The sequence below is a fragment of the Diadema antillarum genome, unplaced genomic scaffold (assembly GCF_040938485.1).
Source record: "Diadema antillarum isolate AM-2024a unplaced genomic scaffold, OU_Dant_1.0 scf00000006, whole genome shotgun sequence".
NCBI classification, from domain to species: Eukaryota; Metazoa; Echinodermata; class Echinoidea; order Diadematoida; family Diadematidae; genus Diadema; species Diadema antillarum.
Window position 1 is genome coordinate 4,900,398 of NW_027270895.1, and position 20,097 is coordinate 4,920,494.

The 20,097-nt window shown below is 41.0% G+C and overlaps 2 protein-coding genes across 2 annotated transcripts in view; one reads left to right on the plus strand and one right to left on the minus strand.

Moving 5' to 3' along the window:
- LOC139715998 (protein EFR3 homolog B-like) overlaps positions 1 to 20,097 on the plus strand; it is a 52,339-nt gene that overhangs the window by 3,549 nt on the left and 28,693 nt on the right. Inside the window, exons 3-7 of the mRNA XM_071627559.1 lie at positions 994 to 1,121; positions 3,348 to 3,498; positions 5,133 to 5,254; positions 6,987 to 7,133; positions 7,983 to 8,111. Coding sequence (XP_071483660.1) covers positions 994 to 1,121; positions 3,348 to 3,498; positions 5,133 to 5,254; positions 6,987 to 7,133; positions 7,983 to 8,111 — 677 coding nt within the window. The remainder of the gene's footprint in view (positions 1 to 993; positions 1,122 to 3,347; positions 3,499 to 5,132; positions 5,255 to 6,986; positions 7,134 to 7,982; positions 8,112 to 20,097) is intronic.
- On the minus strand, positions 14,447 to 15,433 carry LOC139715556 (uncharacterized). The gene has a single exon (XM_071627122.1). The coding sequence runs from the start codon at positions 15,431 to 15,433 to the stop codon at positions 14,447 to 14,449; it is 987 nt and encodes a 328-aa protein (XP_071483223.1).

Sequence of the window (20,097 nt, forward strand, 5' to 3'; positions counted from 1 at the left end):
ATAGAAACAAACGTACTTATAAGAAAATGTAAACAGACAGGGAAAGTTTGAGTGACTGATATGCTTAATCTTGTTGCTCATTATACCCCCGCCAAACAAAGTTTGAAGGGGGTATATAGGAATCAGCGGACGGTCGGTCGGGCGGTCGGTCGGGCGGTCGGGCGGTCGGGCGGTCGGGCGGTCGGGCGGTTGGGCGGTCGGTCCGTTGCAAATCTTGCGTCGCGAACTACTTCCTCAGTTTTCAACCGATTCCCATAAAACTTGGCACAGATGTGTGCCTTGGGTTGTAGATGTGCAAGATGTATTTTTTGACAGTACCCAAAAGTACGTTGCCATGGTAACGGCATATTATGGGCAAAAATGGGTACAAATCTTGCGTCGCGAACTCCTCCCACAGTTTTTGATCAATTTTTATGAAATTAGGTACAGATGTTCATCTTAATATGTTAATGTGCAAGACACATATTTCCGCAGTGGCAAAAAGTGCGTTGCCATGGTAACGGCATGTTATTGGTAAAATATAGGGCAAAATGCTTCATGGCAAAACTGCTTCATCAGTGTTCTTCCAATTCTCATGGAATTCATATTGAATGTTTGTCTTAGGATATAGGTCAGCATGACACATTTCTTGACAGTGACAAAAAGTATGTTGCCATGGTAACAGCTCACATATTATGAGCCAAAATGATGGAAAATTTTGTGTTGCAAACTACTTCCTCAGTTTTTGCCCAATTTCCATGAAATTTGGTACAGATGTGTACCTTTGGTTGTAGATGTGCAAGACGCATTTTTCGACAGTACCCGAAAGTACGTTGCCATGGTAACGGCATATTAATGGCAGAAGATCAAGGAAAGATCTTGCGGATTTAACTACTTCCCCAGTTTTTTGACCAAAGCTTATGAAATGTTGTTTGGCGGGGGTATAACCAGTCGCTGTAGCGACATTTCTAGTTATCTGTCTGTGCATATTTTATTTCACTTTTGAATAACTAGGAGGGTCTCGTTCGAAGCAACATGGAGAAGCTGACCTTCTACGCCGTGTCTCACAATGAGAAGCTGGACCGGATTGGGAGCTACCTCGCCCAGCGGCTGGACAGGGATGTCTACAGGCAGCGGATAGGGTGAGCTTAAATGCCCTTACTAATTCTCAAAGGGATGATGATGATGAATGTTGCATATTCTGTATGTACAATGAACCATCTTGTGTGTCTTCAACCATAAAAGGCCAGGTCAGATATGCAGATGATTTGAAGGCCACTAGGATATTGGACCCCATTTTCAGGCTGTGAATGGTGCTTTTATTGTTGTATAATGTTGTTCACTACAATGTGATGTTGGATATCTTCCTTAACCTGTTGAAGACTAGTCCTAAGTATACTTGGGCAGATGTCTATGGGAAATGCGTGTTCGAGCAAAATTAGCTCATCCTCAATGGGTTAACATCCAGATGCAACCACATGTGCAAGTGTTTTACGTATGAAAAAGTACAATACCAGTTGTAGGCAGTAGCCTTACACCCTAATGTGCTTGGTTTGCTGACTGGCACCCATAAATGGCCATATTGCCATACATTCTTCCCTGATTGACACAGACAGCTGTGAATGAGATGTCAGTGAATAGAGATGATCTAATCCCACTAATCCCCATTGTGTCACCTTGGCCTTCCTGTTTAGACTGTGACACATCGCTACACCTGACTGGGCTTGCTAATCTTTACAACCAGGTCAAGTCTGGATGGATTACTGTATGCTGAATAAAAAGCTTTGCAAGTGAATGCCAAGTGCCTGGGCCCATATACCCCATTTACATTGTGTATACACAAAGTTGGGCCTAGGAGTGCTCCTGAAGCACTTCGACTTACGCCCCTCTGCATCTGCTCATAGAGAGAATCAGTGCTTGCCAAGACCACACCTGAAGTGGCTGAGAGGGGCTTATTAATGCCATGGTGATCTTCCGGTGCGCAGTAACTTCTAACATGTAAACTCAACTGTATGCACAGCGAGCACCACATAACAACTTCTAGAGTGCTCTAAATATTGGTGACTGCTTACAAAGTGTTCAGAGCATTTCAAGATTGCTCCTGAACCATGCCTTAACCTGTAGGACTGACAGATTTTGCTACAACACGCATTTACCATGGACACCTGCCCGGGTATACTTGGGACTCGTCCTCAACGGGTTAAGAGGGGCATAACTTCCAAGCGCTCCAGGACCTGATTGTCTGTTCACAAAGAGTTTAGAGAGCTTCAGGAGCGCTCCTTGAATGCTTGAAATGCCTTGTATAAATGAGGTAATAGATAACAAACTTTATTGGAAGAGGTACTGGCACAAAGATAAAACTTGAGTATATGTAACCGTGCATCACAAAACGAACAAAAAGTTGCACGCACTGAATTTGTGTGAGGACGGAAAAGAGGTGAAAAGGGTCAATTTGGTCAATCTTGACATTTTTATATTTTCTAAAAGAGCAAGCCTTCTTCTGCATTAGGCTAAAATTTGGTATCATAAAATGAACAGGAAAGTGTGTTTTTAGCAGTTTATCTCTAGCACTTTTTTTTTTTGGAATAGTGTTAATAGGTGTGTCCTTAGAGTCCCCCTTTCATTTCTTAGAAAACTCTATACACACTCTTCACTTTCAACTCTAATAACTTTAGAAAGGATGAGGCTGCTGTTTTGAAAGTTGGTATTTATGATGAACAGAATGTGTTAATAGAACATGCTCAATATCAGTTTAATCTGATAATCCTTTCATTGTGGTTAAGCCGGTGGTTTTCATCCTGTTTTTTTACCCATTCATTGCACTCATAGCACGGCTTGGCGAAGATTACACGCTTGAATAGACCCTGTGCTTCGGAGTCTCTTTTCTCAGTTCACACTTTTCTGGAATGTGTACTGTCTTTCCAATATTTAGATAGGTTAGGAGAGTCCATTTGATTTGACTTATACATCATTTTAAAGCTTGAAGTCTGCTCTTTCAGAATACGCTCTTACTTAAAAATTCATGTCTGGCAACTTTTTGTTTGTTTTGTGTTGCAGGGTCACATATGATATGGCTTCTCATCATTAGAAGTATTACATTTATATCTCTGTGTCTGATGGACAAAAAGAGAAAATAGAAGATTCTCCCTCATTGTACATTCAGGGAATGAATGGGCAACCGAAGCGCCATTTGTTGCCAACCCACTTTATACAAATCACCTGTGACATACTTGAACACAATTACACCTGATGCTTCTGTACCTTATTCAACGCTGAACACTGAAGTAAAAAGAAGAGAAACCAGGTACAGTTAATAATATATTCACATTTCTCTTTACATTGCTTCCATCTCTCATTTTCAACTGTAGGTATGTCCTGATCTCCATGCAAGCCTTGGACCAGCTACTCCTCGCTTGCCACGCCCAGAGTCTCAATCTCTTTGTGGAAAGCTTCTTGAAGATGGTACACAAGCTGCTGGAGTCGAACAACATTGAACTGCAAATCTATGGTACACAATCGGTAAGGAAACACAGTCTAATGCTCTCTTGATAACATGAGTCTTAGCTCACCTGAGCCAGAGGCGCAAGGGTAAAAATAAATTTGGCAAAAATAGATACAAACAACATTTACATCATCTTGAAGCCATCATTTATATGTGAGAGGTGGTTTCAAGGGTGGTAATATTTTATACCCCCACATACATGAAGTGTATATTAAGGGGGTATATAGAATCATTGGTATAGCCTTATCTGGTATTGCAACTGTAGAATTGCGTTTTGACAAAACAAGAGTGTCAGGATGATTAAACTTTGTGCAATTTCTTGAGATACAGATTGGTGTCCAAAATAAAAATGGGGGTTTATGCTGTTAGTAGGATCAAAGCAGTGAAACCGTTCTCAAGAATAGATATCAGTAAGTACAGAAAATTCAGCTTGCTTGTGTACTCTCATGTACAAGTAGGTCAGTCCAGCAGTAATAAGCAAATGATCATGAAATTGCAAATGTTGCTTGTTGTCCCCGCCGAACGAGTTCGAGCAGGGGACTATGAAACGGGCTCCGTACGTGTGTGTGTCCGTGTGTCCGTCCGTGTGTCAGTCCGTGTGTCCGTCCGTGTGTGATCAAAATATTCAAAATGCTACTCCTTCGCCATTTCTAACCCGATTTTGATTCTGTTTGCTTTATATGATAGCACTACATGGGAGCTTTGAAACTTCTGTACAGAATTTCAGTTGTGACCTTTGACCTTGACCTTTGACCTATATTGTACATTTTGCTTCAAAATGCTACTCCTTCGCCATTTCTAACCCGATTTTGATTCCGTTTGCTTTATATGATGGCACTAGGTGAGGGCTTCAAAACTTGTACACAGAATTTTGACCTTTGACTTCTTTGACCTTTGACCTTGATTTTTGACCTATATTGTACATTGCCTACAAAATGCTACTCCTTCGCCATTTCTAACCCGATTTTGATTCCGTTTGCTTTATGTGATGGCACTAGGTGAGGGCTTCAAAACTTCTACATAGAATTTTGACCTTTGACTTCTTTGACCTTTGACCTTGATATTTGACCTATATTGTACATTTTGCTACAAAATGCTACTCCTTCGCCATTTGTAACCCGATTTCAATTCCGTTTGCTTTAAGTGATGGCACTAGGTGAGGGCTTCAAAACTGCTACACAGAATTTTGACCTTTGACTTCTTTGACCTTTGACCTTGATTTTTTTACCTATATTGTACATTGGCTACAAAATGCTACTCCTTCGCCATTTCTAACCCGATTTCGATTCTGTTTGCTTTATGTGATGGCACTAGGTGAGGGCTTCAAAACTTCTACATAGAATTTTGACCTTTGACTTCTTTGACCTTTGACCTTCATCTTTTTACCTATATTGTACATTTTGCTACTAAATGCTACTTCCGGCGGGGACATATATTACGCACCGCGTAATTTCTACTTTTCCTTGTTGATAAATGGCATAATGCCATCCGTGTGACTGGAATACACCAATATGAAGATGTTTACTGTGCAATAAACAGCTGTGCAATGCAGCTTGGGATCACTGTCGAGACAAGGCGAAACAGCGCCCTCTATCCAAATTCTGCCCATATTGTAACATAAGAACATTCTCTATGCTTTGACTCTGTGCAGTTTGTGAAGTTTGCCAACATCGAGGAGGACACACCCTCGTACCACCGCCGCTACGATTTCTTCATCTCCAAATTCAGCTCCATGTGTCACAACAACTATGAGACTTTGGCGGTCAGGAGAAAGTGAGTTGCTCCTCGAAAATGTGGTACTGAGCCCCAGTGATAATGATGATGATGATGATGGGGATAACTAATGATCAGGAGTATCATCAATTTGTGTGGCAGTCCATTATGAAACACCCAAAGGACATTATAACACTTTTTGTTTTCTTTCAAAAAAAAAGAATAGAAGAAGAAAAAAAACAAACAAACAAATCTACGGATCAGGTTGAGGAGAACCATTGACCCATGACCCCATTGTTCTGTAGCCCCCCCCCCCCCCCCCACACACACACACACACACTCAATCTAAAACCTAGTGTAGCCCCGATGTGTATTGGTTCTATAATGCAAAGTTCTCAGTGAGTTTGATTTGGCCAGTGTCGTTAACTGCTATTGCAGAGATTTCAAGTCGAAGGCATATTATGTTGCAATTCTCAGAGTACTCGCCCATATGAATTTACAGAGCGTGACTTATTGTTGTTTGAATAGGGAATTTACGAAGTGTTGTAATGTCAGAGCTCGAGAAGCAATATGTGGAGGTCATCTGTCCCTTATGACTTACCTCAAGGGCATTTCAAACACTTGGATGGCTCATTTGTTCTGTTTCCTCCCACAGTCATTATTTTTTATCTTCACTCTCAATGGCAGTCATCTGTTATACAGATATTGCCTTTTATATTTTCCCCAAGAGAAAGGGAAAACATTTTTTTTTTTTGAGGGTGACTGCCAAATGATGTATTACATTAATGGACTAGGCAATAATTATGTTATACTATGTGGTCTAAACATTTCATTCTAGCCTCACTGGCCGCCAGTCATATTCCTACAATACTGTACATAGTAGATATTACCTGATGTTATGTTACTGCTCATAACATTTGATCCTTACTGTAAAGGTTGGTATTTTCGTGTAAATAATTTTTCATGCTTGGCTGGGTAAGGTGAATTTTATGTGTCCTTAATTCTGCGAAATAAGGACATACATTGTAAATTATTGGAATGTATGGCATGCAAAAACATTTGGATGCTTTTTGTTTTCTGGTTGCACGAAATGCATGAAAATTTCCACAGTGCAAAAATTTCCGCTTCTGAAGTAGTCACATGATTGCGTTATGACCAATCACTGATCAGTATTCACGTAGACTGTTCAATATCAAATATCATCATCTATATAGGACGTTTTAGCGGCGCATTAGAAACGCGTATTGTAGTCCGCTCAATTTTTACCGTTCAATATCAGAGCATATTGAACGAAACGCATACAACTATTATGTAGGCCAACGTATTAATTCCCCATAGGCTACCGTTGTTACTTGCCGTTCAAGATCACACCATATTCAATTCTGTCTCGTTTATTGCGCGAGCGCTTGCTGAATGTGCAAACGCTTGCTACTAGAGCGCGTCATTTTGTTACAATTCACAAGCGCGCAAACATCTTGCCAGTTGTTTGTTTGATACGCAGTTTTAGGGGCTTCCCCTTTTCAGCGCTGGGATGTGACTGCTGAGTCAACTTCAAAGACGAGTAGAAGCCGGGTAATTTTTATGCAGTTTATGCTTGCTCTAAACTTGATTGTATAGATGATAATAATTATATTGGATGGCCTTGATTCATGGAATACCAGGGAATATTGCACTCGTTAGGGTCAATATTGCACTCATCTTCGATTCGTGCAATATTGGCCCTAACTCGTGCAATATTCCATGGTATCCCATTCATAGCCATATAAATATTACATGGGCTGTTCTCTTACAGAATCCGCATCGCAGGCCTGAAAGGGATCCAGGGTGTGATCAGGAAGACAGTCAGCGACGAGCTCCAGGTCTCCAAGATTTGGGAGAAGCAACACATGGAGAAGATCATCCCCTCCCTGCTCTTCAACATGCAGGAAGGCTTTGAGAAGTGAGTTCAGGATTATTTCTGATATGTTGGTTTGTTTGTGCGTGTTTGCTTGCCCGTTTGTGTGTCATTGGGTGTGTTTATCTGTTTTGTTTTGTTTTTTCCCTCCCTTTGGGATGAAATTGTTCTACGTCATACAAATTGATACTCATCAAAACAAACACAAATCGTAACATTTGCATTTGACAAGGTCTTGTTTTCTCAGTTTTTGTGTCTGTAGTCCTGCTTGCTTGTTTGTTTTTGTGTGTGTGTGGGTGTGTGTGTGTTTTTTGAAGTATGTGTTTCTGTGAACCTCTTTGTTTGTATGGTGGCTTGTCTTTGTCTGTGTGTCTGTGTCTTTGTTTATCTGTGTGCCTATTTGTTTGTTTGTTTGTTTATGTATGTAGTGTGATAGATAAGCTCTGGGGCTATGTGGGCATGTGTGTATACATCCATGGAGAAGATGCTTTAATATGAAAGATTGCTATCTTGATGATGGCCAGTTCAGGGTCTCAGAATGATTTGTAGTGGAAAACTGGAAGTATGTTATCTTTTATTTTGCTTGACCAACTGTGTTCATTAATATCATTTAGAAGTTCAGCACATGCTGTAGTGTATGTAGAGGTTGTTACATGAGAAAAAAAGAGAAAAATATGAAACCAGGGCCCTGTTTTATGAAGAGTTTAAATTGATTTGGTAGTTGATTTCAACTCTAAGTCTATGGCAGCCTGTGTGGTAAGGAAATTTAAAATTGATTTTATCTTTTGATAAAACAGGGCCCAGATCGCTAGCAAGTGGCAAACAAAACACCCACTCTCTGCTGTGCTTACGTGCGATTGATTGATGATAATCTCTTCCCTTTTCCTCCAAAAGCAATCACGAATCTCCAGCGTCGGACAATGTGGAGGAGAATCCGGCCGCTCTGGCAGAGACGTGCCTTCGCAACGTCATGTGCAGCGCCGCCTACAACAACATCCACTCTGTACTCAAACCAGTTCTCAGGTGAGACATAGATCTGGGGTTGGACCAAAGAGATTTTTTTCTCACTACCTATAGAGGACAAACTATACAATAATGTCTGTGATCAGATGGAGCTGCACACATTACTCATTTTTTAGTCGTGGCTAACTTCGCCCCGTGTGTGCTCTATACGCACTCGAGTAAATGTTTTTACGGGGCATACTAGAGCTTTTGAACTTTTATGGGAGTCTGCACTCATTGATTTGGCCTCTCCATGGTTGCTCATACAGTATGGTAGAATCCTAACCATGATGGGTAAGCCTAGTGCCTCACGTCTATCTGCACAGTCACAGAGAAATGTTATAGGGTGTGTGGCGAGTAAGCATTCTAGTTTATAAAGTTTTAAGTTTCAGAAATGCTTTATTTCCATGAAACAGAAAGTAAGAAATAATACAAGGTATACTTTTGTCAAGTCATAAAATATTATACAAGATGAATGCATTGATGATTATCTAATGAGAAGGCAATACACACTTTGCTATGGAATAAATAGAGCGATGAAAGAGAGTACCTACTTTACTCATGTAATGTACAATGTAGGCTCTTTGGGTTAGATGGGGGGAGGGGGTTAATTGTATGATTGATCCTTGCTGTGCTTCCTAAGCCCATTGGCATACACACTACAGTGCTTTGTTTGCCAATGGGCAAGTGTCTGGGAACTAATTATCTGTGAATAGGGATTACCTAATCCCCCTAATCCCTATTGTGTCATTATATTGGCCTTCTTGTTGGACTGAAGATCATTATTACACCTGGACTGTCATGTTGGATGGAAGTATACTGAATGCAGATGAAAATGCTTCAATTTGGAAAGTTAAGCTCCATGCCTCGCCACATATAGGGTTAAATATCTCTGATTTGCACACAGAGCTATGCTTTAAAGGACAAGTTCACCTTCATAAACATATGGATTGAGAAAATGCAACAATATTAGTAGAACACATCCGTGAAAGTTTGAGAAAAATTGGACAATCGATGCAAAAGTTATGAATTTTTTAAATTTTTGTGTTGGAACCGCTGGATGAGGAGACTACTACAGCTTGTGAGTCATATGCGTACAACAGTATAAAGAAAATGTAAAAGAAAATTCAACATATTTTCACTTTTTTCACATAATAAAAGAGCACTTGACTTGCCTCTTTCTAAAGGCAGGGGGAATAATATTACCCATAACATTTGTCGGTAACGAGTCAGGGGAATGTGTACTTTTTTCAAAAGATGGAATTTTGTGAAATTCTCTTTATATTTTCCTTATATTGTTGCACGCATGTGACATCTAAGTTATTCATACACTGCAGTAGTCTTCTCATCCAGCGGGTACTGTACAAAAACTTCAAAAATTCATAACTTTTGAACGGATTGTCTGATTTTCCTCAAACTTTCAATGATGTGTTCTACTAATATTGCTACATTCTCTCAATCCTTATGTTTATGAAGGTGAACTTGTCCTTTAAGGTGTGGGGCTGAAAATGTGCAAACAAATGTGAAAATATCTATATACAGTGTAGAATGAGATTTCTCTTTGGATACAGTGTCCTCAATTCATATACAGGAATACAAGACACTATGCCTGCCAGTTCTGGTCTCCATTACTGAGGAGGGAGACTGAGTGATAGTGTATGTGCATTTGTGCATCATGTTTGCTGGCTTTGAGAGCCTGGTGGATCCCTTCTGTAATGTGTGGTGATTTTAGAATCTCAAATTGAATAGGCAACCTCTCTTTATTTACCCCTTGTTTCAAATTGTGATGTCAGAGAGATGAGGCAGGAGGTTGCCTCATTATGGGACCTTGGTATGAGTGAGGGAAACTTGCTTTTGTCTGATTCTGAAATTATGCGTCTGTACAAAAAGGATTGGAACAAAAATGTACGATAGCAATTATTTTTCGTAATCTCCGTTGTTCGTTAATATGAGATCCCACTCGTACGCATGCGCAGTCAATTCATTCGTAGCGTGTGTTTCTTAGCGGTCAAGTCGCCATTTTGAGCTCTAAATTTCGCCGATTTTCTTTCACTTTGCGATCTTTCGCGTTCTAGTTTTCGGGGTTTCATTGGTTATTTTACCTCCCCGATCGTTTGGTAGTATTTTTGGAGAGTGATGGAAGCGAATTCGGGTTCTTCCACGAAGCCGAATTTCCCGCACGAGAAGCTGGTTCGCGATGCGGGTTCCACCAGCATCGCCAGCGGACCGCGAGCGGGTCCCTCCCCCGGCAGCGATCCGGGGGGAAAGGGTAAGACGGCAGCGGCGAGCTCGGCTAGCCGCGGTGGTAAAGGCACGGGGAAAGCCAAAGGCAAAGCACCGGCGAAGATTACTTCTCCTCCTCCCGTGATTGCACAGAAGTTCGCCAAGTCGGCTGCTACCTCTGAGGTCTCAGACCCTTTGATTAAGAAGCCCTCGATCATGATTGACTCTGAGTTATTAGCCAAAGATTCTCGGGCTGTCCAGGACTGCATTCGTGCAGATCCTATTTCAAAGAAGGACAGTCAGGCCTGCATTCGTGCAGAGCCTCCACAGACCACGACCTCGAAGTCGGGACCAAGCACTAGTGTTGGTGGCTCAAATTTTGAACATCGTCTGAATAAACTGGAAGAGATGCTGGGAAAATTGGTGGATCATTTGCCACTTTCTCATCCACAGACTCGTAGTAGTCATGACACGAGAAGTCTCGGAGATGAGGATGATAATCTCCTTTTATCTGACTATGAGTATGACTGCGATCAAGATGATGGGCCTTTTGGCTGTAAACTTACACCAGCGTCTGACTCACAGACTTCTGATTTCAGTGCTGAAACAAGCACTGAAGATAGTAATGCTACTCCTGCCTCTGGCAAGAATGTAGCCATCCCAGCTATCGCAGCAAAATTCGCAGTTTGTTTGTTTGTTTGTTTATTTTATTTATTCACGGTTAAAAACACATACAGAGTGTGCCCGCATTCAGCTAATAGCTGTTTTTCAGCGAGGCCGTGATATACATTAAAACAATAGATAAAAACAATGAAATACAATTAAACAAAACATAAACAAGATTGAACACATTTGCAGTATTGAAAGGAAGAAAAATACAGGGAAAAAAAAAAACCAAGAAAAAGAAACCGTAGTAACCATGTAGTGACATAAGAGGACATAGGTTAATATTCAATATCTACATGATGAAAGAAGAGAGCCGATATTTTCAATTTTACATATCTCTTTACCAAAAAATTTCAAATCTGTTATAAGTCTGAGATTGTTGGGCAATGTATTAAAAAGCTTTGATGCATGATATAATGGGCTAAGTTGAAGAAAATTTGTGTGAGGTCTTGGAAGAGCAATTTGTGAGTTAGCATGACGAAGGGCATAGCCAACATCACTATTGAATTCGATCAATGAAGATAAAACAGGTGGGCCGAGATTATGAAGTAAGTTAAACAGATTAACCAAAGCCTGTTTGACCCAGTATTCTTTCAGCTGATCAATCTTGAGGGTTTCAAAGAGAGCTTCAGTGTGAAATCTACTATTCACTCCAAGTACAGATCTTAAACATCTATTTTGTAAAGTCTGCAGCTGTTTTAACCGAGTTTGTCGACCATTCATCCAAATAGTGCTGCAGTAAGTGAAGTGAGGCTGGATTAAGGTTTTGTAAAGTATTAACGCTATCTTTTCATCAGTGAACTGTCTTATTCGCTTTAAAGCAAAATACATCTTTAAAACCTTTTTCTTCACATTGTTAATTTGTGGAATCCATGAGAGATTACAATCCAGCAAGACCCCAAGATATTTGCATTCCATGACTCTAAATAATTTTTTGTTATTTAGACGAATATCAACATTACAGAAACGACTCAAGTTTGACTTTGAACCGATTAACATAAACTGACATTTGTCAACATTGAGCAGCAATTCATTATTTGAAAACCATGTCATAGCGGATTTCAGATCCTCATTGATTACTTTCTCTAAAGTTTTTGGATCTTTAGCAGCAAAGTACATACAAGTGTCATCTGCATACAGAGAAAGGGAACATTTTTTTACTGACTTACATAAATCATTCAAAGTGATAATGAACAGCAATGGCCCAAGGATACTTCCTTGGGGCACCCCGCTTGTTACTTGTCTGCTCTGTGACATGGTACCGTTAACTGAAGTGCATTGTTCCCTATCATGGAAATAATCCTGAAACCAGCATAGTGAATTCTGATCAAAGCCATAGTATCGTAGTTTTTTCAGCAAAATCTCAAATGATATCAGATCAAACGCTTTTTCTAAGTCCAGCGTTACAATACCAACTACTTTCCTATTGTCTAAATTTCTACAGACATCTTCAGTGAGAGATAAAAGTGCAGTCAAAGTGGAATGTTTTGGACGGAATCCATGTTGGTTATGACATAATAGGTCATTCTCAGAGAGGTAGTCATACACTTGATTAAACACAAGTTTTTCTAACACTTTAGATAGGACAGGTAAGACCGATATTGGTCTGTAGTTGCAGGGATTTGCTCTATCGCCACTTTTGTGAATAGGCGTTACCCGTGCTCTTTTCCACGCACCAGGAATTTTCCCTTTGCTTAAAGACGCATTGACAATGTGAGTTAGCGGTTCAACAATGTACTCTATAGAATCCTTTACAATACTAGCTGGTATTTGATCGAGGCCAGTGGCCTTATTCCTTGCAATGTCATGAATACATTTCAAAACATCATTGTTTGTTACTACCTTAAACTTAAACGTTGAATTTACTTGGCTCATATACTGATCCATATTACCACCAAATATTTTATTACATTTCCGCTTCGCTGCTAAATCAACAAAGTGATCATTCAAACAAGATGCAATATGTTTTGACCCAGCAATTTCCTCATTATCAATAATTATCTTTTGAATACCGCTTTCAGTAACATTTTTAGGCATGATACGTCTCAAAGATTTCCACATTGCATTTGATTTACCTTCATTGTTCAAAATGCTTTCCGAAACATATCTCTTTTTGGATGCCCTAATCATTGATGTGACAGAATTTCTAAGTTTCTTATACATTATCCAATCATTCTCTGACCCTGATCCTTTAGCTTTTCTTTTCATTCGATCTCTTTCTCGCATTTTACATAAGATTTCATTATTCATCCATGGTGTATCTTTTTGACGGACTCTTTTTCTTCTTAATGGGGCATGTTTATTTAAAACTAAATTGAACTTAGAGCACCATTTTTCAAAAGCACTTGTTGGATCAGGGTCAGAAAGCACATCATCCCAATGAACTTGACAGAGATCTAATTTGAAATGAGTTAAATCAAATCTTTTCATATTACGACCATATGTATATTTATGTTGCATTTTCATGGTTCTTACTTTACCAAGATTACAAACTGTCATAAAATGATCGCTCAAACTGAGTGGGATGACGTCACTGAAAGAAACCTTCTCATGACTGGAAGAATAAAACACATCAATTAATGTCTCAGTCACAGAGGTTACTCTTGTTGGCTTATTTATGTATTGTTTCAAATCATAATCTTCACTTAGACGCTTCAAAGATTTTGATTGACTTGACAAAGGTCTTTTTATCAAATCACAGTTAAGATCCCCGAAGATAACAAATTCATTCGAAGATGACTCTAAAAGTTGTAAAAGAATTTCAAATTTCACGAAAAGCGAGCTGTGAGAATTTGGGGGTCTGTACCAATAAACAATTAAGAAGGGTTTTTGCTTTGGTAAGCAGATTTCCAAGCACATCAGTTCTAAGCCATCAACAAAGAATTCATTTTTTATACTGAATGGTATGGTGTCTTTAATGTAGGTTATAATTCCACCACCATTTTTATTTCTATCTAACCTGACATTTTTATAACCTGATATAAATATTTCGGCATCAGAAATAAAATTATCTAATCGAGTTTCACACAAAGAGAAAACATGAATGTTTGTTGTGGCTAAAATATTACGAATCTCATCAAAATTTTTCATCAAAGAGCAGACATTTAAATGACAAATATTAATACCAGATAATAATTTCAGCTTTTCAAAGCTTTTTTCTACACTTTCATAATTATATGCAACAGCATTTCGAGAAGAAGTGACAGGATCATCAACGTACTGAGGGAGTTCTTTAAAGATACAAAAATCGCACATCCAATCGCCATCAGAATTAAAAATATCAGTAGATGCATGTGAACATCTCAGATGAGCCCATTTGTTACACTGCACACATAGTAAGGCATTATGGTATTCTTTTACTTCTTTACGGCAACTTAAGCATGGAAATTCAATATGAGTCACGTGAGTTAATCGAGACATAATTCATAAACAACTAATGAAAATAAAACTTTAAAAAAAGGGAGTTCTTACAAGTTTTCAAAGTCTTGTTTAGTCCTAATGCTGATCTTTTTTGAGTCCCGTGTCCTTAGTGCGAAGATGTTTCCATCCTGGGTCCAGCAGGACTTCGACTTGTTACTGTTCACAAGTTCCCAAAAGAGAGTTGCTCGCCTGGCTGTGAGATCCTCCCTTATCCAGAGTTTTGGTCCATCTGCATTCTTCAATCTCGTCCTGGCTCTGTACACATCATGTCGGACATTGTATCTGCTGAATTTCACTATTACAGGTCTCGGTTTGTTCCTCCTCGTAGCACTCGCGTACGATGTCGAAGCCGATGACTCGCGTCCCCGATCAGCATCTTGCCTCCCGTTCGATGCCGAAGTCGATGACTCCCGTCCCTGATCAGCGTCTTTCTTCGGGCGTGCAGAGATGCGGTGACTGCGATCTATCGCGTCCGGTTGAACTGCGAGACCGAGCTTCGTGTTGAAGATATCTAGAACGAGTTCATCTGTCCTCTCATCTGGTCCCTCGGGAATGCCATATATCCGGAGACAATTTCTCCTACTGTATTGTTCTGCATTGTCTTTCTCATCCTGTAGCACTTTTGTTTCCTTCTTCATTTCAGCTATTTTCTGTTTCATGGCTCCCACTTCATCTGTGTATTTCTTCAAGTCCAAACTGACAGCTTGATACACTTTCTCCACAACTCGCTCTTCAAGCTTTGTAGCAATTACGTCATAAACATCATCTGCTATGCGTTTGACAAGGCTCGACGATCGAAGTGAAAGGGCAATCTGTTCTTCAATAGCATTCCGCAGTGTATTGTCCAGACTCGGTCCCCTGGAACGAGCACCCGAGTGAACAGCAGGGCCCGCTTCCTCATCGGTACCGGAGCTAAGCTCGTCTGTCCCCGACTCCGCCGGCGTCGAAACAGCCCCACTCCGTTCACGTTCGGCAGGTTCTGACCTCAGTTTTCGACGACCAGTTTTTTGCCCTTTCCTCCCTCCAGCAGGCATGATCCCTTTTTCAAAAGTTACACAACAGCATGGAGATATTTCTTTACACCAGCACGCACAATATTCAGGAAAAGTAAAGACTTATTCTAGTTGTGAAACTTATGAATCTTCACGAAAAACCAAGACACGTCCACGTCCACCTCACTCCACCTCACGCAGTGCCTCTCAGCGTGGGGAAACCCTTAGATGAGGATATTGCTGGGTCGGTATCCTACCTTGTCAGCCACACTCTTGAACAGGCTGCCCTAGAGGAGACTGGTAAGAAGTACACTAGCCCAGAAAACTGTCCACTACTTGACGTGCCCAAAGTCAACTTGACAATTTGGGAGAATCTCAACACTCCAACCGGGCTAGGGACCTGAAGCTACAGCGTATTCAGAGCGCCCTTGTAAAAGGCATCACTGCTTTTGCGCAGACCCTTTCTGCTTCGGAGCTGTCAGAAAAACAGCAGGACGCTCTCGGACTCCTGTGTAGCTCTAATTTTGAGCTGAACGCTTTGAGGAAGGACCTCATTAAACCTGGCTTGAATGCAAAATTTGCACACTTGTGCAAGCCTCAGAACCCTGTGACCAAACAGCTGTTTGGTGATGACTTAGGAAAGAAAGTCAAAGACATCCAGGAAGAACAAAGAGCAGCAGCCGGTGTTGTGAAAGGCTCTAAACCTTTCTCAACAGGTAACTCCCGTCAGCGTCCATATTCGCAGTCACAGTCTCATTATCACCCTTACCGCCGACAGACGGAAGCTAATTACCGTAGAATGAGATCAGCGGGGTGGACCACGCCAACCGTACAGGCTGGGTCGGTACAGCGGCCTTTTTTAGGCCAGCGTTCGTGGAAGCCACACACTGCCACCCCGATGACCAGACCCAACAAGGGCAGCGGCCGACAGAGCCCTCAATACCGGGGGTTTGCGGGGGCCCGCAAGTAACTGAGCATGTTAAACCAACAGTCTCCTCATCCTCTGCAGAGGTGAGTACATGCCCTCTCATAAATCTTGCTTGTTCAATGGTGGGTGGACGACTGAAAAATTTCTATGACAAATGGAGAAGCCTGACTTCAGATCCATACATTTTGAATGCTGTCAAAGGATACAAACTCGAATTTGATCCTAATGAATTCCCTACTGTAAGAGGGAAAGAGTTGTATAATTTATCTCGCAGTTCAGAGCTTAACAGTCAAATAGAGGAAGAGATTTCTCGCCTCTTAGCTAAAAATGTGATTGAACTTTGCGAACATGAGAATGGAGAATTCATCTCCAATATTTTCACGAGACCCAAAAAGAATGGTTCCTTACGAGTTATCCTTGATCTTTCTGATCTTAATACAGGCATCCTTTATCAGCATTTCAAAATGGACAACATACATACAGCCTTGTCACTGCTCAGCCCAAATTGCTACATTGCATCTATTGATTTACAAGATGCATACTATTCAGTTCCCGTCCATCCATCATCGAGAAAGTATTTGCGTTTCTATTGGCAAAGTAAACTGTACCAATACAAGGCCTTACCTAATGGTCTCAGCTCGGCTCCCAGACTGTTTACAAAAATGCTGAAGCCAGTGTTTGCCCAGCTTAGAACAGAAGGACATGTAGTTATGGGTTATCTTGATGACACTTTGATAATTGGGAGATCTAAGGATGCTACCCAAAGGGCTGTTTCAGCTACCACTAAGCTTCTAACAGAGCTGGGGTTCTTAATTCATCCTGAGAAGTCAGTACTTAGCCCAGGCCTAGACCTAGAGTTCCTTGGGTTTCATTTGAATACTAGGTCAATGCACATTACTTTGCCAAGGGAAAAACAAGATGACATTTATGAGGTTTGCACCTCCCTCTTATCCCTTGCCACCCCATCCATTCGAAAGGTTGCTAGGGTCATAGGGAAAATAGTTGCCACGTTCCCTGCAGTACAGTATGGCCCACTGCATTACAGATATCTAGAGAGAGACAAGGTACAGGCCCTTAAGGCAGCTTGTGGTCATTTTGATAGGCCCATGACTCTTTCCATGGAGGCACGACATGAATTGATATGGTGGAAAGAACATATTCATGAGTCATTTAATCATGTTGTCAGACAAAAGGTCAATTTGGAGCTACGTACAGATGCCAGTGCAGAGGGATGGGGTGCTACAGACTTAACCTCTCACACAGGTGGCAGGTGGACCACAGAGGAAGTACATTCAGCTCAAACATCGGGTATTAATTACCTAGAAACACTGGCAGCTGGACTGGCTCTGAAATCCTTCTGTGCAGATAAGAGAAATGTACATGTCCTATTGAGGATTGATAACACTACGGCTGTTGCCTACCTTAATAACATGGGAGGGCTGAAATCAGAAACGTGCAATCAGGTAGTGTTAGACATCTGGCATTGGTGTATAGAACGCAATATATGGCTGTCAGCAGCTCACTTACCTGGGTGCCAGAACAACGAGGCAGACTTCATGTCTAGACACTTTAATGACAGAACAGAGTGGATGCTAGATAAGAATAGCTTTGAGAAGATTGTGGCTAAGTATGGTACACCAGTAATTGATTTGTTTGCATCCAGACTAAATGCTCAGCTACCTAGGTACATTTCATGGTTGCCAGATCCCAATGCAGAGTCAGTTGATGCTTTCACACTAGACTGGGGAAAATTTGCACTCTTTTATGCCTTCCCTCCTTTCTGTTTGGTAGCAAAATGCCTACAGAAAATACAAGAAGACAATGCACATGGCCTGCTTGTGGTACCAAATTGGCCTACACAGGCCTGGTTCCCTCTCTTGACAAGTATGATGAGTGAAGAACCTTTGATCTTGAAAAGAAGCAAATCCTTGCTGACACAACCAGTATCTAAGGCTACCCACCCACTCTGCACTAAACTCGATCTTCTTTGTTGCAGGATTGGCGTTCACAGTTCGAGATAAAGGGACTACAGGACAGGACTGTGGACGTGTTGTGTGCATCTTGGAGACTGTCTACACGCACACAATATGGAACTTACATTAAGAAATGGCAAGAGTATTGCAGACAGGAAACTTTGAACAGTCACTGCACTGCTGTAGAAAGTGTTATAGAATTTTTGAGTTATCTGTTTCATGTACATAAGTTGAGTTACAGTGCTATTAACTGTGCCAGAAGTGCTTTGGCCTCGGTGGTGCTGTTGGAGAACAGCAACTGTACAATTAGTACACATCCTTTGGTGACAAGATTCATGAAAGGTGTATTTCATTTACGAACTCCGCTGCCACGGTACAACCATATCTGGGACGTTAAAATCGTGTTAGATCATCTCCGCAAAATGTCACCAGCCAGTAAGCTATCTTTGTGTGAACTTACTCATAAGCTGTGTATGTTGCTCGCACTCACTTCGGCACAAAGGGCACAGACTTTGTTCTACATTCATATTGATGGCCTGGTTTGGAAGGATAATAGCGTAGAGATTCATGTCAGTGACTTGGTAAAACAGAACAAGACCTCCGACAGAGTAGGGAGTACGACTACAATTGAAGAGTATCCTTCAGAGAAGAGACTCTGTGTGGTACGCTACCTGAAAAAGTACATTGAGCGTACAAAAGTGATGAGAGATACGGAAAGGCACCTGTTCATATGTCATAGGAAACCTCACAAACGAGCCAGTAAGCAAACCATCTCCAGGTGGATAAAGGAGACAATGAGTGCGGCGGGTATCGACACTAGAATTTTCAAACCGCATTCTACAAGGGCTGCAGCAGTCTCTACTGCAAAGACAGCAGATGTGCCCATAGCGGACATTCTGAAACAGGCCGGATGGTCTAATGAGGAAACCTTCAACAGGTTCTATGATAAGCCGTCGATCAGGGCAGGACCCACATGTAGGTTCTCCATGGCGGTACTGGATAATCATTGAAGAGAAAGAGTATTATTGGTGAGCTACTATGTCATTCTTATCACCATACATTGCTTGGTTTTTGCAGAAATGCGACCACTTGCTTCAAAATCTCATATTAACGAACAACGGAGATTACGAAAAATAATAAATAAATTAAACGAGAACTTACCTGTTTGAAGTTTGATTTTTATTATTTGAGTAATAGGAGTGTGAGTTAATATGCCCTCCACTCCCACCCTCAATTCAAACTTCAAGGTAATGTTCTAATTACTCCGTCAATTTACAATGTATTTCCAGATTGTGGGATTGTGACAGTGGTCGCATTTCCTCATGGATCAGGCAAATCTCACTTGACCCAGTTGGGTCTTTGGTTCAGTTCTCTCACCTAAGTTGACATTATGTATTAGACGTCGGAAGACAGTCCGATTGCTTAGGTGGAGATTTGCCTGGGCGACGAATATTGACTGCGCATGCGTACGAGTGGGATCTCATATTAACTCACACTCCTATTACTCAAATAATAAAAATCAAACTTCAAACAGGTAAGTTCTCGTTTAATTTATTCATTTTGTTCTAAAACGTGGTGCATGACTTGTGTGTGCTGTGACAGAGCAGTGTGCATTATGGCAGTTGCTGATCAACGTTTAACAAAATCGGGTCAGACGTCAAGTTAGCCATGTCCGTGGGATAACAGAGGCATAGAAGCCAAGTCCCCCTGATTCCTAGATATCTTTTCATGTCCTTATAAGAGGATATAAATATCTCCCTGATTTGGAAATTATTTTTACCCACCGAGCTGTTTATGAATAAACA

What these genes read in the sequence shown, in the direction of transcription:
- LOC139715556 (XM_071627122.1), bottom strand. Translation starts at nt 15,433, where the DNA reads ATGCCTGCTGGAGGGAGGAAAGGGCAAAAAACTGGTCGTCGAAAACTG.